Here is a 23,445-nt window from a genome sequence, read left to right on the forward strand (position 1 = left end):
GTTAATGCTTCTCATTTCCGCAACAACAAAGTAGATCTTTTAATTGAAACGGCGCCAGAAATACAATGGGCTTTTATCGTAAGTAATTTGTAAGATCTTGTGTTTTGATAATTTTGAATAAAAAGGCTTTTTATGTATTTTGCAAATCTCATATGAATACCCTATGCTATGTATTATAGTAGAATACACTAGAACTACGTGGCACAGGACAGAGGCGTGTAAGTTTCCTGTAGAAACCGTCAATGATGGCGCTCAAGCGTGGCTGACTCCCCACAGTGTCTGAGCCCACCTTATACGTTCGTGTTGAATCCGATCTTGAAACTCTTATTTAGTGAAATTTAAGGGTAGGGTCCAAGGTAGGCTGATAGCGTTGCGCTTCCAATGGATTAATACTATGACCAACCTCTGCGAATTAATTTTAAATACCCTTAATCGTAGAAACCGTAAAGCCCCTTATCCACTTTCATATGCCTTCAAAGGTTAAAATGACCGTAAACCTTTTTCTTCGATGAACTATATCCCTGAGTGAGTGCATGGCCCATTCATTCCCATGACATGGCATGCAAGCAAATGCATTCCTGACTAGCGGAACGGCGCAGGCAATCGCCCAACAGTGATTTATTTATGTAATGCAGTGAAATAGCTGGACACATAGTGTAGCCTGGGATCGAATTTCAGGGGGAGGGGTGGTCCCCCATACATGCATAAGGGGGGTGCCAATTTTTTTTTTTATCAAATTTCGCAATGTCAGGTATCAAATGAAACGTCTCGGTTAGTATTTTTCGAAGCCGGCCGTTAGTTTTAACAATTGTTTGAAAGATGGGGAGGGTGGGGGGTTGAGTGATCATTTCTTTAACGGATCCATTCTCAGAAACTACTTAACTGAAAAATATGAAAAAAGTCAAGAGCCTGCCACGGTATGGTGCCTAGCCCCAAAATACCCTCCATACCGATACCTGCTCAAATAAAGTTAATTATTGTACATTACTATAATTTTTAGTGATTGGCAGGAAAACCCCCTTTAAGTTCATCCTAGAATCACGCAATCTAAGCTACAACATAGAGCATGATCCTACCAAATTTGGTGAGAATCGCACTCTTACTAACACAGTTATAATAGGTCAAAGCTTTCGCTTCTGTGCAAGTTCAAGACTTTAAATGTCAATATCACTTGATAGTGGATACTCGCAAATAATATATGCATATATTATGTGGTACATACTAATGGGACAGATGCACACTCAAATCTATTTACAAAAGAAATACACAAAACCTTTCATACCTGAAGCGTCTAGCTTTCGGTTTCCCGTCTTGTTTTAACATAATTTATTCGAGTGTCTTGAAAGAGTTTTGTCTAAATCCCTCAATTTTTCTTCCCCACCTTCCTTATAATGAAAATAAACCCGTACACAGAAGCTAGTAACAAAAACAGGAAAATGAGAATCAGCTGCCCGAGAAGTTCTGCATTTGGAGTGCGGAAGAAAGGAGAAGCTCGTGCAATGTCCACTAACTGCAGTGGTTCCGGTGGCAGCTCGACGTTTTCAAAAAGCCAACTGAACGCCTCTTTCTGAACTAATTCGCTCAAATAATGCATTTCATAATGTTGCATAATGTTCGCCGCAGATTGCACATTATTGAATGCATTCGGACCGATTAATATTGGCAGACGGGAATGATTTCCAGCATCCGTAGGCGCACGCGCATGTTGCTGCAACATGAACTCTCGGAGTTCAACAGAGTTCAAGGCGAGCGTAGCGGAATGGGGACCGGTTCTTGGTGGAACAGCTGAACTGGCTTGTAAGATAGGAAAACGGTTAGGATTGGCACCGGAGACAGACGGGAGGAAAGGATCGAGGAATTTTCGCTGGAGCATTTGGTGGTATCGATCTTTCCCACATCGACACAGCCAGGGGTATAAAGGGATACGTTGGAGCAGAGCAACTTGCTGATTGTTTTAAAGGCGCCGATGGAGTAGTTATCCCAGCGGGCGTGCCACGTAAACCTGGAAGGACCCGAAATGATTTGTTTAACACCAATCGTGGTATCGTTCGCGATTTGACTTCTGCCATTGCGGACAATTGTCCAAAGGCTTTAATTGCGATTATTACAAATCCTGTGAACTCATGTGTACCAATTGCCGCAGAAGTTCTAAAATCCAAAGGAAAGTACTATCCCCGTCGTCTTTTCGGTGTTTCAACTTTGGATATTGTCCCTGCTCGAAAATTCATTTCTGATTTATTAAAAATTGATGTGAATTTTGATATTCTGGTGATCGGTGGACATTCTGGTGTTACAATTATTCCGGTGGGATCACAATATAAACCAGAAGGGGCACAGGTGTGGTGGCTAAGCTTGGAGTAAGAAGAGGGCTGCAACGCGACACATCGAAAACCAAGCCCTAGAAGCAACCACGAACTCTCTATGTGCTTTTGAAAGGAAAATTCGTTCTCTCTCGTTGGTCTCTCGAAAAAAATGAAGTAGTAGATTATGTAATTATGAAATTCGTATTTTAATGGTCTAAATATTTTTAATCCACAAACAGAATCAGGACAACCATAAAGACACACCACGCCGGGCTCGAAGTGAATCAAGGTGTGTGTTTTTTTTTCATTGGATCTCATTTCATTTCTATTTTTTATTTTTTTTTTCTTTGATTTAATTTAATTATAACTTTTCAATTTCCTTTTACTTTTATATATTTTTTTGTTCAGCTGAATGAATATATCAGGAATTTTGAATATTTTTTTTTTTTTGATTTGAGGACTTCCTCCTTCTCCCTTCCTCCTTGACCCCGCAAAACCTTTTATAGGGACATCCTCTGAAATAATGGCCTGAGGATGTCAAGTGGGGGAATGGGGGATCTTTAGTATGCGAACTCTAAATACCTTGGGCGCCGTCAGATTCAAATAAGACCAGGTGGACATTCTTCCCAGACTACTCGTGGGACCAAGAGATGGACTCAATTTCAAAGATACAAAAAAACGCAGGCTCGTCTTCGAAGGACGACCTGCTGGCATCCAGCCAGGAGACAGTAGCCGTCGAGAGCAGTACACTCGGTGCCAGCCGTAGCACCGCTGTGCTGAAACTAACTGCAGGGACCTCCCGGAGCGAGTAGCAGATGGACTAGTGGCTTCCAGCCTGGAATCCACTGTCGTCAAACTGGGTGTAGCGAGTACCATACATAGTACTCTAATCCGAAACCCTCGACGTCGTGGGATTCCTCAAAAATGAAAACCGACGATAACTTCGGTCACCGGAAACCGACTAAGAAGCGAAGATTCACTGATGTCCTGCGCAAGAACCAGTACAAGAAAGTCATGCATATTCTCAGCAAGATTGCTAAGAATAACGACGCCGATACTGTCGACGAGCGGGATGAAAAAGACCTCGCTAAATATCAGGCGATTGTTGAGGAATACAATAGCAAAAGTACAATAGCGAGCCGGCTAGACTCTGCCTCCCTGCTCTCATAACAGCGGTCTTAGGAGTTTGTGGCATCAAAACGGCGCACAACAGTGCTAATCGGGCCCCTCGGAGCAGCCACTGATACCTACCTACCTACTATATTCCATTCGTTTGTGTTTAAAAACGATTCAGAACAAAACAGTTAATAATTACCACTCTGGATGGTGAAGCCATACACCCTATAATATGTGACTTGTAAAACTTTGATCGTTGAGGGAGTTTAGGATGATTAGGCAGATACTTCTGCGACAAATACCCACCATGCACATTTATCAGGAAAACCATCAACTACGTAAACATCCAGCGAAGCACCGCCCTGCTCTAAATCTTTAAGAGTTTTCTTGCTTCCGTGGACTAACATTTTGTCTGCAGTTTTCGAACTATCTACAACAAAAAGGTAAAACTTATCCAATTATGAGAATTGTACCTGTAAACCAGGAAATCCAAACGATACCTTTGGGGAGTTCCCACCTCACTTAAATGATAAGTGGACACCAACATCGCACATTGATCTGACAGAATAGGGACAAGGATAGCCCGCATGCAGGAGCCGCTCAAAAGGTTCTCTTTTGGACCGGATCGATTTATAACTTTCTGAATTTCGAGATGACTTTAGTAAATGCAATAAATCGTCAAACCAATCATGCATCGATCCTTTTACTTTAAGGTAATAGGTCGCTGATCAGTACCACGCATTTCCCAATTACGACGTTTTCATAGTGATGTAATTAGACCCCTTCACTAAACCTCTTTTTCATTTCTCGTTCCTTTTTCTCTTTCTTTTTCGTCCTTTCTATAGGTAAAGAAAATAGGGAAAATAGAGATGATAATGCAGGATTGATTTGGTTCACCCAATTTTTCATAAGAGAATGAAATTATGGAATGTATTACAAATCCATATTTACAGTGAACGAGTCATGGGGCCAGGAATGCATATTCTTTTATTGTATCTCGCCAGGCGAATTACAGAATTTTACAAAAGATAGGTAAAGGATATCCATCAAATTCTCTTAGCAGTTGTCAGAATTGGCACTTTCCTAACTAAGTTATAACATTTGTGTATAAGATAAAAGTGGAGACGACAAAAAATTTAGATTTGTTGTTCAGTTTCTATGCAGTGCTGACTGTGGTTAGAAAGATTCGCTATCCTGTAAGCCCTTCGGACACAGCCATCAGTAGAACATCAGTGCATAAACTATAGACTCTTTGTGCTCAAAAACCCAGTGACAGCTGGCATGCATAAACCGAAGGCCTGGCCACTTTTCATCCCCACGTACGATCTTCGTGGGCCGGACCGGACAACTTAGCTTTCTCTGATAGCTTGCCTGGACGTCGTGGGACAACTAAAATCAACAGCAACAACAACAGATTTGTTGTGTTAGCGTTTTTCCGACAATATCTTCTAAATATCTATAAGATAACACTTGAAGAAAGTATCTACTCTGAGTACTTACCTCTTTACTTGGCACACAAATAGGAGTTCCTTCCTTAACAATTCCATTCTCTACCATGACACCCATAACAATTGGATCTCTTGAGTTAAATACAAACTGTGGCAGTATCTGAAAAGAGAAGAGAAGACAACGAATCGAATGAAAACATCTACTTGACCGTAGGAAACACATCAGCTGAAAGCTATAAAATGCACAACAAACATAATTGATAATCTGAAAATGAACATAAGAAACAATTAACCATTTGACATTATATTTGCTTATAAAGTTGAATTTATAGCTGTCGTGACACACATATATCATAAGCTGTGCTGTCCGAGAAAATGTGGTTGGAGTAAAGCCACAAGCACTTTGCGTATTTAAAATTCTGAATATTATCTGGGTAATGGTTGCGCACATAACAAAATTTATGTTCAATTAGTTGTGGCTGAGTGGAATATGGTCAGTGCGCAAAACTATCTAAATCAGATAAGTTTGCATGTTGTGTTTTGCGCTGATGGTATTCTAACTCAACGCATCCAGGATATAAGATTTTTATTGCAACGTGAAACTGCAAATACTAAGTGCGCTTACCAATGAATGCAAACCTTTTAGAATTACGACTATATAAGTGTGTCGCAGAATTCGGCCCAACTCTCTAGATACTGAGATTATCTAGGTTTTAGGTTTCAACAGACATTTCAACATGTTGGACGTGATTTTGTTGTTCAAAGAAGACATAAAGGAACGCAAATCTACGCGAAAATTTAAGAGGAATATTTATGTATATATAATAGATAACATCTAGGAGGATGTCCACTTGTTTAATTTCCTTGTTCTGATATATTTAAATTTACTTTGCACAAACCCCTATGTTGGACATGGCGCGTCAAACGTGCGTTGTCGGTTCTGGGAATATGTTTCAATCGCCTATGACTTTTCCAGAAGCTTGAATACTTCCTCCACTGTTCTGTTCCACGTAAGTTATTCTTGGGCGACCCATTCATTCGCTTACTTGAGTCAGTTGCTTCCATTGTATGATAGGACGCGCAATGGACTTGCCGTGCTTTCCTAATACTTGATCTACCCACTGCCATTTCTACTTTCTGGACAACCCGTTGACGAGCTCGTCGAAGTTTGAAATGACTGCTAAAATTAGGGTGGGCCAAAGAGAAGAGCAAATCTGTTCTAAGAGCCCATAGAAAAGTGACGAAGCTGATGATGTAGATCCGCCGGCACTTAAATGCAACTCCATGGAAGAGTCCCTTCCATACACTCTGTGCTGAGCAGACCGGAAAGTATGGAGATAACCCTTTAACATTTCAGCTCTTCACAATCTTTGACGAAATTCCAGTGTGTTTGCTTCGGTAGATTGCGATTGCATTAGAACTTAAAACACTAAAAGGGGAATATCCCGAAAAGGTAATAAAATCTCCACTGATAACAACTGTCGATGGATTATTACTCCAAGGAAACCACCTCTATTGAAAAACACTGTATCTCACCTAGGTCTTCTAGGATTCCTCTTCCCACTCAACAGGAGCACATTTTGCATTTCCATCAGAACCGAATGAAACTCTCCAAAACAATTAGCGACAAAACCCGCATGAATTGTAATGTCCTGAGACTAAACTTCTTCAATTAAAAAGAAAATCACAGGAACACAAAGCCCTAAGTACCAGTTAGACATGACTCCATTCTCGAAGAGAACTGTTCGCTATTTTCCGTCCAGTATTAATTTTCGGACATCCCGCGATCATGACCATCCACAATATTATGGAAATACCAGTAAATTCAGGGATTGTCTAATAAAAACTTGTTTTCTTTAAACCCCTACTTAATGTAATTTCTGAAAAGGACTACTCCTCCCGAACTGTCCAGTGATTCTCCGTCTTTAGATAGATCCTACTTCGGATCTATCGCAAACGCCTGAAGCCTTTCTCTGATTATACAAACCAAGAACATTGCACTCCCGTGTGAAACAAGAAAAAGTACAGACTGCAGTTGTCTCCCTGAAAATATTTCCATCCACTTTCACAGCTTCACAGTGGTGCATAAGTAAATATTTCTCTATTGACGGTGTAGACCCGCTATTAGAAAATGCATTCAATTCGATGCTAGCAAGCGAAAATACATAACATTGCGACGCCGATAAGAAACAAAGAAAAGGTTAAAAACCATTTTAATGTTCTGAAACATATAATTGGTGATCAAACAGTAGTGTAGGTCCCAGGGCGAAACGTGGATTGGTACCCACGATGGGGCATAAAACCTGGGAAACGCCTGCTGAACCAACACCAACAGCTCTACTACCAAACCCTATCTTCATCTTCACGTGCTGGCCGATGGGAGCTCTTTCTTAATGAAAAGCTGCAGACGGAGAAGGATGAAGACGAGCCTCCCGCACCTAAAAACGGAAGAAATTATACAAACTGATCCTCCAGTTTGGGGGTTGGGCAGTGCTGACAACCCTACACGGAAAACAACTTTTTACGAAGCCATAACAGGAGCCACGGACTGGACGGATAACACAACGATGAACCCGGGGACGACAAAGGAATAACGCTTTGGCATTTTCTCATGGAATGTGCGCTCCCTGTACAGAGATGAAGCTGCCAAGCAGTTAGCCGATACCCTGTCCCAATATAGGACTGATGTAACAGCGTTACAGGCGATGCGTTGGACAGGGACCGGTTTCCTGGAGAAGAGGCGCTACCCCATATATTATAGTGGCGATCCAGTAATCCATGTGCGTGGAGTATGTTTCGTAGTCAGTCAAAAAATGAAACCTGCTGTTATCGGCTCTGAAAACATAAGCGAACGGCTATGCACCCTGCACTTTCGAGGCAAATTTAGAAATAAAAGCCTCATTAACGTTCACGCTCCTACAGAGGAGACTGCAGAGTCGGAGAAGGATACCTTCTACGAGGCAGTAGAACGAACCCTCGAAGCCTGCCCCAGATATGATATCAAAATCATACTTGGGGATTTTAAAAGCCAAGCAGGGAAGGAGCCCGTATTCAGGCGATACGTTGGTTCCCATAGCTTTCATGAAAATACAAATGATAACGGACTGCGGATTATTCAATTAGCAGTGTCACACGAGATGGTTGTTGGAAGTACCGGATTTGTGCGGAAAGCGGTCCACAAACATACATGGGCCTCTCCAGACGGGACCAGTTTCAACCAAATTGACCACGTGTTGATCGAACGCCGCCACCTCTCAGCCTTGATGAATGTCAGAACATATAGGAGAGCCAACAAAGACTCGGATCCCTATCTCGTTAGCGTGGTGCTCCGAGCTCGAATAACAACACCGCCCAGAACCCCCCTGATAATCACTGAGCCCATCCACAATACAGTTCTCCGCAACACCTATAAGAGGGAAACGGATCTCGCAATAACCGCAGTCAACAGAGGTCCTGGAGATGAAGCAACAACAAATGGTCTTCACAACCACCTGAAGAACGTTATCATTGATACGGCCACAAACATACTTGGCCCCAGCCGCAAGAAAAGTCGGAACGGCTGGTTTGACGATGAATGTAAGCTAGCAACGAAACGGAAGAATGCCACATACCGAGTAATGTTGCATTCTCAAAGAACGCGGGCACGCGCGGAGACTTATCACGAACTCCGTCAAGCGGAGAAGCGACTTCACAGACGGAGCAAGGAAGCCTGGGAGAACCAACAAGTCCCTGAACTCGAAAAGTACAGGGAGTGACCGCACTAGGCACGTAAGTTTTACTGACAAGTCAGCAGGATGAAGCCTTATACACCTCGATGCTCATCCTGCCGAACCAAAGAGGGAAATCTGATTTCCGACAGAATGGGCATATTGGAGCGATGGGTTGAGTACTTTGATGAGCTACTGAACAACCAGAACATCGGCGAGTTGGAGGTCCCCGGAAGACCACGGACAAATACTGCAACCACCAAGTATAGCAGAAACAGTCCGTGCAATTCATCGGCTAAAAAATCATAAGTCGCCAGGAGCCGATGGATGTACAGCCGAATTGGTTAAATATGAAGGCGACCAGTTACACCAAGTGGTTCATCAACTTGTGCTCAAGGTATGGGACAGCGAATCAATGCCTGCCGATTGGCAAAGAGGCATTATCTGTCTCATACATAAAAAGAGAGATATCACACAGTGCAGCAATTATAGAGGTATCACGTTGCTGAGTACCACCTATAAGATATTCTCCGGTATCTTGCTAGGACGGATAGCCCCATACGCCCAGAACATCGTTGGCCCATACCAAAGAGGCTTTACTCCAGACAAATTCGCAAACAGATCAGATTTTCTCTCTGCGGCAAGCGATTGAAAAACATCAATTGCAACATTTTTTCATCGACGTTAAAACCGCCTATGATAGCATCGCCAGGGTAAAACCATGCCAACGAAGTTGATAAGACTGACTGGGCTGACCTTGACCAATGTGCGAGGTCAGATAAAAGCACCAGGATCACTCTCGAGACCATTCGACATCAACAGCGGTCTAAGACTAGGGGATACCCTATCATGCGTCTTCTTCAACCTGGCCCTGGAGAAAATGATTCGCGATGCCGATGTAAATGCGAGAGGCACCATCTCCTTCAAGTCCACCCAACTACTGGCCTATGCTGACGATATCGACATCATGGGAAGAACAACCCGAGATGTACCGTCTACCTTTATCCAGATCGAGCAGATGGCGCGAGATCTTGGCCTGCATATTAATGAAGGCAAGACAAAATATATGGTGGCAACGTCAGCACCAAAAACCAACCAACCAACAACATCAAGCCGCACTCGTCAAACGGGAAGAATAAAGATAGGAGTTTACAACTTTGAGACCGTTGATAATTTCTCCTATCTAGGGTCGCAAATCACAACCGATAACAGTTACGATGATGAAATCCGCGCACGGTTGTTGGCAGCCAACAGAGCCTATTTCGGCTTACAAAAACTGTTTCGCTCGAAACGTCTCACCATAGGGTGAAAGCTCTAACTATACAAGACAATGATGTTACCAGTCCTCACGTATTCCTCAGAGACTTGGGTTCTTAGCAAGAAAAATTGCGAACCCTTGACCGCGTTCCTGCGAAGAATTTTTGGCCCCCTACATGAGGATGGACGATTCCGTAGCCTACATAACGGCGAAATTTATGAGCGATACCACGACCGTCTGGTTGTGGATAAAATCTGATTCAACAGGTTGCGATGAGCGGGTTACTTAATCTGTATGGGTGAGGATGATCCAGCCCGGAAATTCTATAAGGGCAATATCTATGATAGAAAAAGAAGACGAGGCAGACCCTGCCTGGGATGGAGCGATAACGTAGGTCAGGACGCCAGACAGCTTTTAGGGATATCGAATTGGTGAACCTCGGCGCAAAACCGGGATGTCTGGAGTTCCTTATTAAGGCAGGTCTAGACCGGATACCGGTTGTTGCGGCGTTGATGATGATGATACTTCCTTAATATGGTTTCCCTTCCACACTTGTGACTACAATAATGCAATAGAGTTACTTCAAAGGAAGTTTACTCGTTATCCCTTCGTCCCCCCTCCCTACTCATTTCATGCTGATCGCTTAGTTTTCCTTAAAATGACACCTTTACAAAAGAAAAGGACTTTTTTAAATCACTGCATCCTGTTTAATGTTTGTAATAGCTCGATAGACTGTTCAATATCCGCTGAGATATGTGGCTGTGAATCGTATCGCACCCTTAGTGGCTTGGAGGTGCCTTTTGCGGCTCTTTTATGCTCTGGTTTTAATATAATGTTGTGGCTGTATTGTGAGTGTGGTTTGTATTTGTGTTTCGTTGGAGATTCTTCCTTTTATTGTACCTGTACCATTTATTCAAAATAAAATAAGAAGATAGAATACAATTTCTCTTGAAACCCGCACTATTAAAAGTTTTCATCTTATGAAGTCGGAGCGCAAATGTACCTCGCAAACGAATATCTGTGGACATGTCTTTATGAAAACAATAATGACACCTCGTTATACATAAAATAACACCTTTAAATCTGGTACTGATGACAGTGAGATTGATTTGATTTCAGATGCATTACCAAATTTCGTACCATTTAATACTACTGAAACCAATTCACTTTTGGCAGGATGCACTGCCAACAATTAAGCGAGATGACGATGTAATGGCCGATCTGGTTGAGGGTCAGCCTATGGACTTCATGCCCTGAATTCGAGTCCTGGTTGTGTGATGGATGTTCCCGTTTGCCTGAATCCACTACTGAAGACTTGTTAGTTGCACAACATTAAAAATGTCCCCACACTGCAGCGTGTCTCTTCTTTTATAAACTTAGGAGATATACGACTAGTGGACTTGACCAAGACCTTTTTCAGGATCTGTTATTTCCCAGGTAATAACCTTCACTAAGCCAGATGGGGCAGTCTAATATAATATAATAGGCGGTCTCATTAATCTCATTACAATGACCGTATGTTGGGCTGGTAAAATCACACATCGTACAGTTTTCACAGCTTTGAATTTGGTGACCGCAGGTTCTGATGATCGGAATCCCTTTTTTACAAATGTGTCCACTTCTTCATGAGCGGCAATAGCTTTATTTCCCACTTACCACATCAACGTTACTCCTCTTTCAGTTCTTAAGGTCCAAAAGTTTCTCGGGAAGACATTCTCGCACCAAATCACATGTGATTTGAAGTGATGATAAGCTAAATGTTGTCTAACTACCAGAGAGAATGCATATTTTAGCAGGTCTGTACATCCTTGGTAGATTCATTCTGATGTAGCGGTGTTTTCGATTCACTCCATGGGTTCCTAGTTTCTCAGATGGTTGCTCCTGCACGAATTCTAATCCTCCGCAATTATTGAGCTCTCAACTTTGGTGTCTCTGCTGGGGGTTGACAGCATGTAATTTTGCTTTCGGATTGATCACGGGCCCGATCTATTGGAGAGCCATTATGAGGCCGCGTCTGGTAAGTTGTCACGAAATTGTTAGTCTTCAGTTTTAGGAAAAATAGACGATTTGCACAAAACGAAGGATACGTGAACCAAAAAAGTTGACGAGAGTTGTCCCCAATTGGATATGAACACAGGATACGTCGTCTTACCATGACATTTGCAATCCTTAAGTCCTACCTACGATTCTACTTGTGACAAAAGGCGTTTTTCTTTTGAATCGTATCTCGCAGTAAAGGGCATGTCTTAAAACGACTTCAATGTTCTGAAGTTGCGTCTTTACTTCAGTGGTGTGACGCTCGTTGCTAGTTAATAAAGCTGACAAATGTCCAACCTATCCCAATGCAAATGACACCATTTCTCACAAAAGTACCACTTATGAATTTATAACACGAAGATTTATCATTGTCAGTATGAAATATTTTAGTCAGAGATTTATCTATATTTCGCAGAGAAAGCAAGCAGATATATTCCTCAAAAATAAAGAGCAACCTACCATCATCCTAGCTCATTCAAAACTATAATCGATTTCAATATGCCTTTAGTGGTTCTATCCAAACTAAGTTGTGCGCATAAACGAATTATACAAAAAGAAAATTTCGCGTGATCACCTTGAAAGTAATTGATACGATTCCTGCGATGTTTCATAGACTTTACAACCTCAAGAACTATTAAAACCGGTTGAGCGAAAAACCTGGACCGATATTTACGCGATATGGTGCATAAAGTAGTGAATGAAATTGAACAAAGTTGCAGTTGTCGGAGCAATTGTGGTTAAAGGGGCAATTATTCACTGCAATCACGTACGTAATTAAGCCATGATTTATCGCGATGAAAACGTTGATATGAATGATATGTAAAGTATCTGTGAATGCTTATGTAGTAATTAGATAGGACTACGCAGATATGCGAAATAACTGCAGATTGCTTCTTTGTTTCAGAGATTGTAACTCCCGTATTCTCTAGAGCTGACCACGAATAAAGCTAGTAATCTTAGATCATCATCAATTCTGCGAAGCTCGCCAATATACTACTGGTTTCAAGGCTAGATAGATATCTTACCTTTAGTTTGCACGGGAATACAGCGATACTCTTGAATTCATCTCGTTTCTTTTGCTTCAGTTCTTCCCGATATGCCATGAACTTATCGAATAAGTGATAAATAATGTCAGCTTGGAAAATTTTCACTCCAACCGAATCAGCTAATTCCTGAGCATCACGTTCTACCTTGACATCGAAAGCTAAAATTGTTGCGTATCTGTAATGAGAAAATTAGAGTGTTTAAGTCAGATGCACGCACTTAAAGGACTAAACCTAAAACTATTTAATTAAAAATATATATCTATTGACATCAAGCACCATATCAAAGAACATGAAGGAAAGTACCCACATAGAGGCAGTTCCCATTGTGCAATTTTCCAGACCACCCAAGATAGAAGATATATTTAGAGCTAATATGTGTGCACTTAAACCCACAAACGTTCAGCAAAATCAAATCAAATTTAATCGAAATCCACAGGTGGGCAGCTTCTTTCAGCGATTCAGTTCATTTATGTTTGTAATAAGCCTTCGAGATTACCTGCAAATGTCTCCCTGTAGGATGTAGGACGTGTATTATATGCAGGCATACCTTCAAGTGTCATTTTTTTTGCAATCTAAGAGACCGTAAATGTCTAGATACTTTGCGCATGGAAGCATCGCTGAAAGGAAGGATGCTAATTTCTTTTCTTACGTTCCAATTTCGTTACTGCTGCTCATACAGTGGCTGCTTCTCTGTTAATTCGCGATGAATACAAATCAACGCCCAATGTCGGAAACGTTAAAATCAATGTATCTGCTGACGTAACATGTATGGCAATTGCGTGAAGAATTGAGGTTTATTCACTAAAACATTACCCAACAGACTGACATACATATCATTAGGTATAAATAGGCACTCTTTTGAGTCGGTGATTCTATCCTTTGTTAATCGAGTTGAATGAAGCTCGAAGATGTAGTAGACAGGAAACCTTTAACTTATCGTATTACGTATCTTTAAAAAACCTAAACGCCCTCTTTAAAAATTAATTCGTCCCCACTGTAAAACGAGAGTATAACCAGAAAAAATAAGTTTAACCAGTGCAAAAACAAACTGGCGGAAATCAAGTCCTTAATAAGGATGAATCGGCAAAGCTGGACTCTCTTAAGAAACCGCATGATACCTGCACGAACTCCAGAGTTGAGTCGATACAGACTCTCTTGGAAGTACATCACCCGAGAGAATAGGTCTCAGAATTGGGAAGAAGTGAATTGGGGACTTCTGCAAACCCTTCATCACGAAGGTGTTGCAAGGGGAATTGGGACACTGCGAGAGCGGTTGTTACTAATGAAAAGGCTCCTATACTATCATTTGAACACTTCAAAGCACCTGTCATCGATGACATCTCCCCAGCAATACTAAAGGAGGGTAGAGAGCACTTACAGCAACTTCTAAGAAATAATTTTCGAGGATGTCTCGCTCTGGGCTACGTGCCCTCCTCTTGGCAGAAGGTGAAGTTAGTCTTCATACCAAAGCCTGGGCATATCAGCCTAACATCATTTTCGCTGAAATGTCTAGAGAGACTGGTTGAGCATCACATTCGCGAGAAGGCGCTAAGGTCGCACCCAATAAATGAAAACCAACATGTTTACCAACGTCAAAAGTCCTGTGAGTCTGCTCTTCATTTTTTGGTTTTAAAGAGAGAGAGGATGCAACTCTGAAAGGTCAGTACGCGATTCCAAAAGCTCTGTGATGCCGCCAGAGAGCATGGTGTTGACGAAACGAAGTGGGTTTGATCGCTACCTAGCAACAGAAGCGACGAAAGTCTGCCTTCAAGGAAGTGTCCTACCGCCACTTCTGTGGCTCACTACTATGCGAACTGTAAAATTTGCCAATACACGCTCAAGCTTATGCTGATGACGTGGCTGTACTTGCTGTTGATCGGGATCTTGGAACGATGTGTGCCGTTGATTTGATAGACAGTTGGTGCCTCAGACATGATCTGTCAGTTAATCCAAATAAAACCACAATGGTTTTATTCACAAAAAGGAGAAAACTGGATGGACTTTGCCTCCCTGAGATGAGGGGTACTACCCTTCAACTCTTCGAAGAAGTGAAATATCTGGGAGTCACTCTAGATAAAAAAACTTCTTTGGAACAAACATGTAGAGATAAAGATAAAACGAGCTCTCACAGCATATGGGCTGTGTAGGCGGACCTTTGCCTCGACATGGGGGCTTAGGAATCAGATAGTAATGTGGATAAAGCTGATGTTCGTTTATGCATCCCTAATGTGGTGGGTTAAGGTGAAACAAAAGAGTTTTCACTGTAAACTAGCTACACTGCAAAGAACTGTGTGTCTGGGTATCACCGGAGCCATGAACACCACATCCGGCGCAGCTTTAAATGCATTACTCAATTTCCAGCCCTTGGATCTGTTTATTCAGAGCACTGCAATGAGAACAGCTCATAGACTAAATCAGATAGAGCTATGGAAAAACAATGGACTGGGGGGCACAGAGCATTGGAGAACTGAATCTAGTTTTCGCGATGCCTTCCGATTGTCAGATCCCCATACATCTGTTTGGTAGAAGATATAATGTTATTTTGAAACGGAGAGAAAACTGGGACGAACTAGAAGATTAGGTGATATACTGACGTCTTCTACACCGATGGCTCAAAGACAGAAAATTTGGAACAGTACACAACGGTCTTTCAGGCTGAACTGGACGCGATCCTAAAGGCGGCAACCGGGATGATTGACGAGCGGTTGAAGGGCAGCCGCATCGCGATCTGTAGCGATACTCAAGCTGCATTGAGGGCATTGAGTAGTACTTTGATCACTTCAAAAATCGTTCAGGAATGTAGAAACCGATTGAATTCTGTTTCTAAATTCAACATGGTGGATTTGCTCTTTGTACCTGGTCATTGTGGAGTAGAGGGAAATGAAATTTCGGATGCCTTAGCAAAAAATGTTTCAGCTTTCCACATGCCCGGACCGGAATCAATAATTGTTGTGTCGGTAGCATTAGCTGATGCTGCCATCAAAAACTGGGAACAAACTTCCGATAACGACAGGTGGTGAAGCCTTAATGCTGCTAGACAGACCAAACTTTTCCTGTCAGAACCTAACAAACATACTGCAAAGTTTATCCTGTCGAGAAGCAGGAAAATTTGTAGAAGTTTTGTGGGCATTCTGACTGGCCATAATTCACTAGCTGGGCATATGTTCAGAACAGGAATTATCCAAGACGATACGTGTCTATCCTGTAATGAAGAGGCAGAATCCACGAAACATTTTCTATGTGAGTGCCCCGCCTACGGACGAATTAGACATCAGATTTTTGGTGCTGATTTACTCCAACTGCAACGAGTAGCATCACATCCACTAACGGAAATCCTGTGATACATAAACGAATCCGAGATATTCCCTTAGACGGGCGAATCGAGTACAATGGACCACTAAGGTCTGAATGCTCAGAGGCTTTACCTCTCCCCCACCTCAAGCACAAACACACATAACCCTAATGAAGAGCAATAACCTAAATAAGTCATCGTCGTCGAGGCCCTACAGCCTATTTCAGGCCATGGACTTCAGGATGACCTTCCGCCAATCATCCCGATCCATCGATCATGTACCCCAAATTTTGAAATACAAGCAGCGATGCATTGTCTTAGTAACAGAATCTGACAGCGCCTTAGGGGTATTTCCACCTTTCTTCGTCCTTCTGTTCTCCCTTTATACACATACATTAACCAGTTCTTTAGAAGGTTATTATAGGGTCCATGTTTAATACGCGTAACATAGCACAGGTTTTATTTTCCGAGCTTTGCTTTCCTGTCTATGCAGCTAGATTTTAAAATCTGGAGGACCGAATAGAAGACCGTTTGCGAGGTGAATTCGAAGTTTTACAGGGTCTGTTCCACAAAAAAGTAGGACTTGGTTTTTCCTAGGGGAACGGGCGGACGAGAGGTGGTTGGCGCAGGATCGGTGGAGGCAATTGGGAATCCAAGAAAAAATAGGCAGTTGACTTCCGGCCGTTGAAAAGAACAAGTCGTCTGTATTGTGAATCCCTGTCGAAACACCTCGTAATGGAGAATCTTGCAGCGATTACTACAGCAGCGATCAAATTTTGTGTAAAACTTGGTAAAACTGACAAAGAGACTCACGACATGATTAAGAAGCCCTACGATGATGCTGCCATGGTTAGATCAGGTGATTTGAGTGGCACAAACTGTTCCGAGAGGGTAGAGAAAGAGTGGAATACGACGACCACTCCAATGTCCTGCAACAGCAAAACAGATGAAAGTATCGGTTGATCAGTGATCGTATAATGAGCATCAGAATTATTGTTGATGACTTGAACATCCTTCAAACCCAAGTTTTTGAAATTGTGAAGAAAACCTAGCCATGAGGAAAGTGTGCACGGAGTTGGTATTGCGTATCTCGCACGAAGTTGGTAAAAGCGATCTGCCAAAATTTTCTTCATCATTTGGGCCAAAATCCTAACTTGAGAACTTGGCCCCGCCAAACTTTCTGCTATTTCCGAGAATAAAATCGACGCGCATAGAAAAGCATCGCGACTCATTATAGGCGGCTCAACATGTCCTGACGAGGAAACTAAGCAGCATTCCGGTCCATATATGGAGGCGGACGAAAACTTAAAAACTTATTGGTAGCAATGTATAGATCCTGAACTTAGTACCTCTGTAATTTTCGCATAGTCCCTTTTCTGTGGATAGGGCATATCGCAGTTTTTAACCACTCTTGAGGAATCTGTTTTTGATTCCAGATGTAGAAAATGAAATTAAGACAAGTAGCTTGGATTCCGTAGAGGTCGCTGCACAATCGACACCATTTCTGGCCTGCCGTGGATGTTCGAAATATTTATCGAGATCCATTCAAAAAGTATCCCGATTGCGGTGTATTGCGATGACGCCTTTCAGACCGATATTGACCTGCAATCCCAACCGTTTTCATCTTTCTGTAACACGAAAGCGATGCAAAACCTTGTGGCAAATCACTCCACTTGAATCGATATAACAGTTACCTTGACTTTGACAATGCCGCAAATCTGTCTTGCTTTTGTGCCTGGTTGATTTTTGGGGTGAGCCCGAAAATCCCAAAGAAGTGGTTAGGATGTTGAGGGGTTTTCCTACCGAAAGCGGTCAGACGCCGCGCCTGAGAAGTCTGGGAGTCTGCCAAGGACTTTCGACCTCTTTTGTGTTGAAGTCTCTAAAGTTTGGTCAGAACATCCAACGAAAGCCGATCAAAGAGAGATCATTCTTGTCCAAATCTCAGCTTCGCAGTCCGAATGCTCCTTAATGTTGCTCCTATACCTCCCCTCTCTTGGATCGCGATTTTAAATACACGGTGACAGCACGTGCGGAAGTGACTTTTTTCTACGTTCACCTCACTCAGAAATCTCTCTCTGTTCACTTTCCGAAATAGGCGACTTGGAGGGCGAGATTCAAAATACGGAAAGGACAGGTCTAGTTGGAGGAGACTTTGAATGGGGCGTGCCTCATTCTCAAGAGACACAAATATTGAAGATGGCCGTCAAGACAGAGCTTACTGTCTAAAATATCGGTACCACTCTGACATTCCTTGCTACGAAATCCCTATTGTGGGCGCTACAACAATGAAGGATATTCGAAGATGCATTTCGGTTCAAGTGACAAAGACGCCCTTCCAATATTCTGACGTCAGGGAAACTCCGATTCAAACTGCTGCTCTTGATGAGAGGGGGAGTACTGAGGAATGCCCGTTCTTCGGTCCTGTCCATGAAGGGCAAAGAAGCACCAGGACGGGATGTTTTTCCCAGCGAAGTGTTGAAATTTGTAATCAAGTATAAGCAGAACTTGCGACTCAGCGCAATCAACACATGTTCGACAGAGGGTTTACTGATGAGCAAGGGCAACGCGACCCCAAGGCGCCATCAGTGTACTGTCCTCTGCGTATGTTGGACACAACGAGGAAGCTACTCATCACGCTAAGGCTGATTGAAGCAATACATGCTGCGGGAAACTACTCACCAAAATGACATGACTTTAGAGCAGGACGATCCAGCGGTGAGATTGGCTTAGGCACACAACCGCACTGTCGACGAGTGATGCTCCTTGTGACACTAAATGTAAGAAATACCTTTAATTCTACGAGGTGGTGTCACATGCTTAAGGTGGTGGAAAATCGTTTTCATATTCCAGCGTACATTTTGCGGATATTGAGGGACTATCTAAAAGACCGCGCTCTGCTCAGCGGACACTGGGAATGATGATAGGGCGAGTCAGTATATGGATGACTGAGCGTGAATTCTCCTTAGCTCTGGAGAAAACCGAAGTGGTTGTCCTGACCAAAGAGGCGGTTCCCACAGTCCTCCGTATTCAGGTTAGTAAAGCTATGGTCTTGACGGAGCCAGCAGTGAAATATCTCGACATCCCTTATCGAGAAGCCACTGGTTGGTAATGAGTTCGGTTCGATCCGTCCTTCTTTATGGTTCCGAAGTATGAGTCGATTCCTTTAGAAAAGAGATGTACCACCAGCGCCTAGTACAAGTACAACGGAGCAAGCAGTAATGACGATAACAGAAGTTTTTCCGATCACTCTCCATACTGAGCGAAGAGTTTTATACCTAAGAAACAGCAAAGGAAATAAGGCACTCTCGGCGCATGGCAGAAATCTTGGGAAAGAATCAAGGAGTAGATGGTCCGCGCATTCCATCGAAAACATGCGGGGATATTTCAATCGAAAGCACGGAGAGGTTCACTATTTCTTAACCCAGCTGCTGAGCGGACATGGATATTTTATGTTTTAACTGCACACAATCGGGAAAACACGGTTGTTCCACTGCCTTTACTGAAAGGATGTGGTAGATGATGTCTGCCGCACTTTTTTCCGCTGCAGATGGTGAGAGCGCCACCGCCTGTCGACAGAAGAGTGTCAAGAGTCTTCGGACACTAGTTCATAGCCTCAATATGTTGTAGAGCGAGGACACGTGGAATGGTATGGCATGTCGCACTCAAGGAATTCTTAGGGAAAAAAGGAGGGAAATATATGAGGATAGCTGAGGCTCCCTGAATCAAGAGGTTGTGTTTCTATACTGAATAGACCTGGTCTGAGGTAATGCATAAAACGGTTCTAGACTAGTGACCTAGATGACATAGCGGATGCTTTAACCGGTAATTTGTCTGGGATAAGAGCCCAGAACTTTGTGTCTAAATGCATTTCAGCTCCTCACCCAAAAAAAGAACAAGTAGGCTTTAATCACAATAAGATTGGGGGGGTATCTCATGCATTGCAGGGTATTCACTCTAATGATCGAAATAATCTAATCTGATCTGAAAGGTAACCACGTAGCCAGACCCGGGAGGACGTTTCAGAGTGGTAACATTTCTTCAGTGTTCTAGTGATGGATGCAATTCTACGGACACTGGTAGTTGCCTATGCCGACAACTTGGTCTCCATCCATTATGAGTGAAGTTATGCAAAGCATGTTAGGAAAGGGTAAATGTAGGCTGTAAGATGCGAAGAAGACATAAATTCAACTAAAACAGAGCTACTACTGTTTACTCTCAAGACAAGGATACCTCAATGGACAAAGGTTAGCAGTTTCCTCTAAACGTCAATCGATTATTATTTCCTAAAGCATATGGTGGCCTCATTATTAAGTAAAATAACCCACAACAAATATGAGTCTAATCTTTTTAATGACAACTTGTGCAGAGTAAAGGCAAGGTATCTGGTAGCACAGGGTAATCTGTAGTCGCACCTTCAAGATAGAACCGATGCATTAGATAAAAAGAAGAATTTGCATAGACATAGCCAGTAGCTTGCTTCACCAGATCGGATTTGAGGAAACAACGCTCCCCCAAGCATGCCTACAAATAACAGCATTAAGAAAAACACAGACAATAAGCAAAATGAGATCATGGGACTGTGGAGAGTATTGCTCCCCCTTTTGGGACATTGTGGTTCTGTACTCGCGAAAGCCTACGCGAATGTTATGTTTGACTATTATTGACAGCTACCACAAGGCGCATTCTCATGGCCTGGAACCCGGCTTCTAGTAAGATTTCGACCCAAATTAAACAGGATCGCAATCGTACAAGGTTATGCACCAATGGAGATTTCCGATATAGCGGAGAAGGAGACTTTCTATAAGAAAACTTAGACGCAGCGCGGGAGATGCTTCATAAAGGAGACATTTTGATTATGATCACCTATCATCTGAATGCCAAAGTGGGATCTAATCGCAACTTGCTCAGACATGTAATAGGGACGCAAATTCTTAATGACCTTAATAATGATGAAGTGTTTGTAGACTCTCCCACCATGTAATCGGCGGCACCTTGTTTGAACGCAGGGCCTGCCACAAAGTCAGTTGGCCGATTAGGAACATCTAATCATACCCCTTCTGATGGCAATCAGAAGTATATCTAGGAAGTCTTCTGAATGTGCGTTACAAAAGGAGTACTGACTCCGAGGATGATCGCTTACCGTTGCTTGCATGTCGCTACTACGTCTGCTCACAGTGGACTAGAGCGCCCCCACTGCCAAAATTCAATATGGACCGTTCCTCGATCTGGCTGCCATCTAGTGGTAGAAAACTTTCTTATTGTGGAAACAACACAAACTCGAAATAACCTGGTATCATCATCTCTGGTGCGGATGTAGTTGTTGGCAAGGTCCCAGAAGGACTTTACCAGACCCGGTTGACTGCGGAAACTTGGGAGGTGGATCTACGAACATAAGATACTGAGAGCTCTGTTGATGGCTGTGAACGGAATGAGCGCGACATGTTGGAACTCCAGTAGCGCGACAATTACCGTGTAGTTTCCGCCGTGACAAACAAAATTCTACAATTGTCTTGGTAGAATAGAATCCCTCGAGCCCCGCTTTCCTTCCGATCTGATAGCCGTGCGCGCTCCCTCTATTCGGGTGGGAAAAAGTTGCCGGTTTGTTTGCTAGGCACGCTCATTACCCGGCCGTGATGACAGGAAAGTGAAGAGAGTATCAAATATAGTTTCGCCACAGCTGTGAACAAGGAGTGTATCTCGAATTATCTACCCAGACGGGGCATTCCGGGAAAGCTAACAGCTTTTATAAGAACAATCAGAGCGACATATGATGACGCAAAATGTCACGTACTGCATCGAGGTATATAAAATTCTCAGTTCTCGTTATCAGTGAAGTTTTTCGTGTTGTCTTGGCTGAAGGACGTGGACCGTTTAATGTCGTTCGACGTATTGACAGTGGTATATTCGCTTTCGAACAAAGAACTTCTACGGTCCCGATACCCGTGGACGTTGATCGGAAGGGATTGGATAGGTCGCGACGAAAGACACATTGCTTGAAACTTACTATTGGGCCCTCCAGTAAGGTATACCAGATAACCATCGCCAAAAATGAAAACCAGTTTTGGAGGACGTCTATTTGGAGACAATTACATCCCAATCCAAAAAATTGGATCACACCTCGCAATACAAAAATGGAAACAACCTTTAACAAGAACCTTCATTCAGTACTATCTTAAATGCCAAAGGAAAAACTGCGGGAAAAATAGGTCAAAAATGTAATCACTCTTTGGAAATGATTTACTCCCACATATACGCTAGTCTAGACAAAGTAGAGGACATTCTTCCGCAAAGTGCAGCTTTCTACTTAACCCTCTCGCGTTCATCGGACAGGAAGAAGATAAGATGAAGATGTTCATTAATTCAGTAAATATTTATGAATAGAAAATATGCAAATGAAAACACTATTTTATTTATCATTCCGCTCTATAAAGCGAAACAGAACGGAAACACAATGAGGTAATTTTCAAATCATCCATTATCAATAACCAAACGTTTATTTTCGTAAACAAAAACATTAACCAGATACGTTTTTGCATTGAAAATAGATTGAAACAAAAAGCACACTGAGAAGGTCAAAAGAAGACACCGCCACCAAAGCGTACGAAGATTCCATCTCAAAGTGTATGCGAGTACACGGACTTACGCTCTGGCCGGGTCCGGGCATTTAATTCATTGAATTTCATTCATGATTTCAGCTCTATTGAACGGAAACTCGGTTGCGTTTTACAATGGCGAAATCCGATCAAACCACTTCCTCAGTCAATTAAAGACCACGCCAAGCGTCTCGTTCCCTTGGCACGACTTTAACCAATCCACGATGTAATCAAATTTGCAAATAAATGCGTACCTACGTCAGATATAGAAGTCAATAAACCATTACACAATTGAAAAACCATTGAGCGGTCGTCACGTATTCCAATGAATGGGCTCGGAAATGCTGAATTGCGCCACTGCCGGCTTTTGTATGAGAAGATAGTTACTATGGAATAGGGTGGTTGGGAAGGGTTCCACTTTTCCGCTCTACATCCCCCATTATTGGTGAATGGAAGGAAGATATGCATGGAAACAGACAAAAATAATATTGGGAGTTTGAATGAAAAGAAAATGCAAATCGACTACTTTCATTATTCATTCAGCGATTTCAGTTTGCCCCCATTGGAATGCAGAATAAACCAAGAACTCAAGAAATGAATGAAGAATTAGCAACCGTGGAAAGTTTGCGTGATCTGAACTGAAAG

At 42.5% G+C, this 23,445-nt stretch overlaps 1 protein-coding gene across 1 annotated transcript in view; it reads right to left on the reverse strand.

Annotated features, from left to right (window-relative positions):
- LOC119648027 (eukaryotic translation initiation factor 5B) overlaps positions 1 to 23,445 on the reverse strand; it is a 305,335-nt gene that overhangs the window by 120,615 nt on the left and 161,275 nt on the right. The window contains exons 7-8 of the mRNA XM_038049445.1: positions 12,895 to 13,090; positions 4,920 to 5,027 (exon numbers count right to left, since the gene is read on the reverse strand). Coding sequence (XP_037905373.1) covers positions 4,920 to 5,027; positions 12,895 to 13,090 — 304 coding nt within the window. The remainder of the gene's footprint in view (positions 1 to 4,919; positions 5,028 to 12,894; positions 13,091 to 23,445) is intronic.

This window comes from Hermetia illucens, chromosome 2 (genome assembly GCF_905115235.1).
Source record: "Hermetia illucens chromosome 2, iHerIll2.2.curated.20191125, whole genome shotgun sequence".
NCBI classification, from domain to species: Eukaryota; Metazoa; Arthropoda; class Insecta; order Diptera; family Stratiomyidae; genus Hermetia; species Hermetia illucens.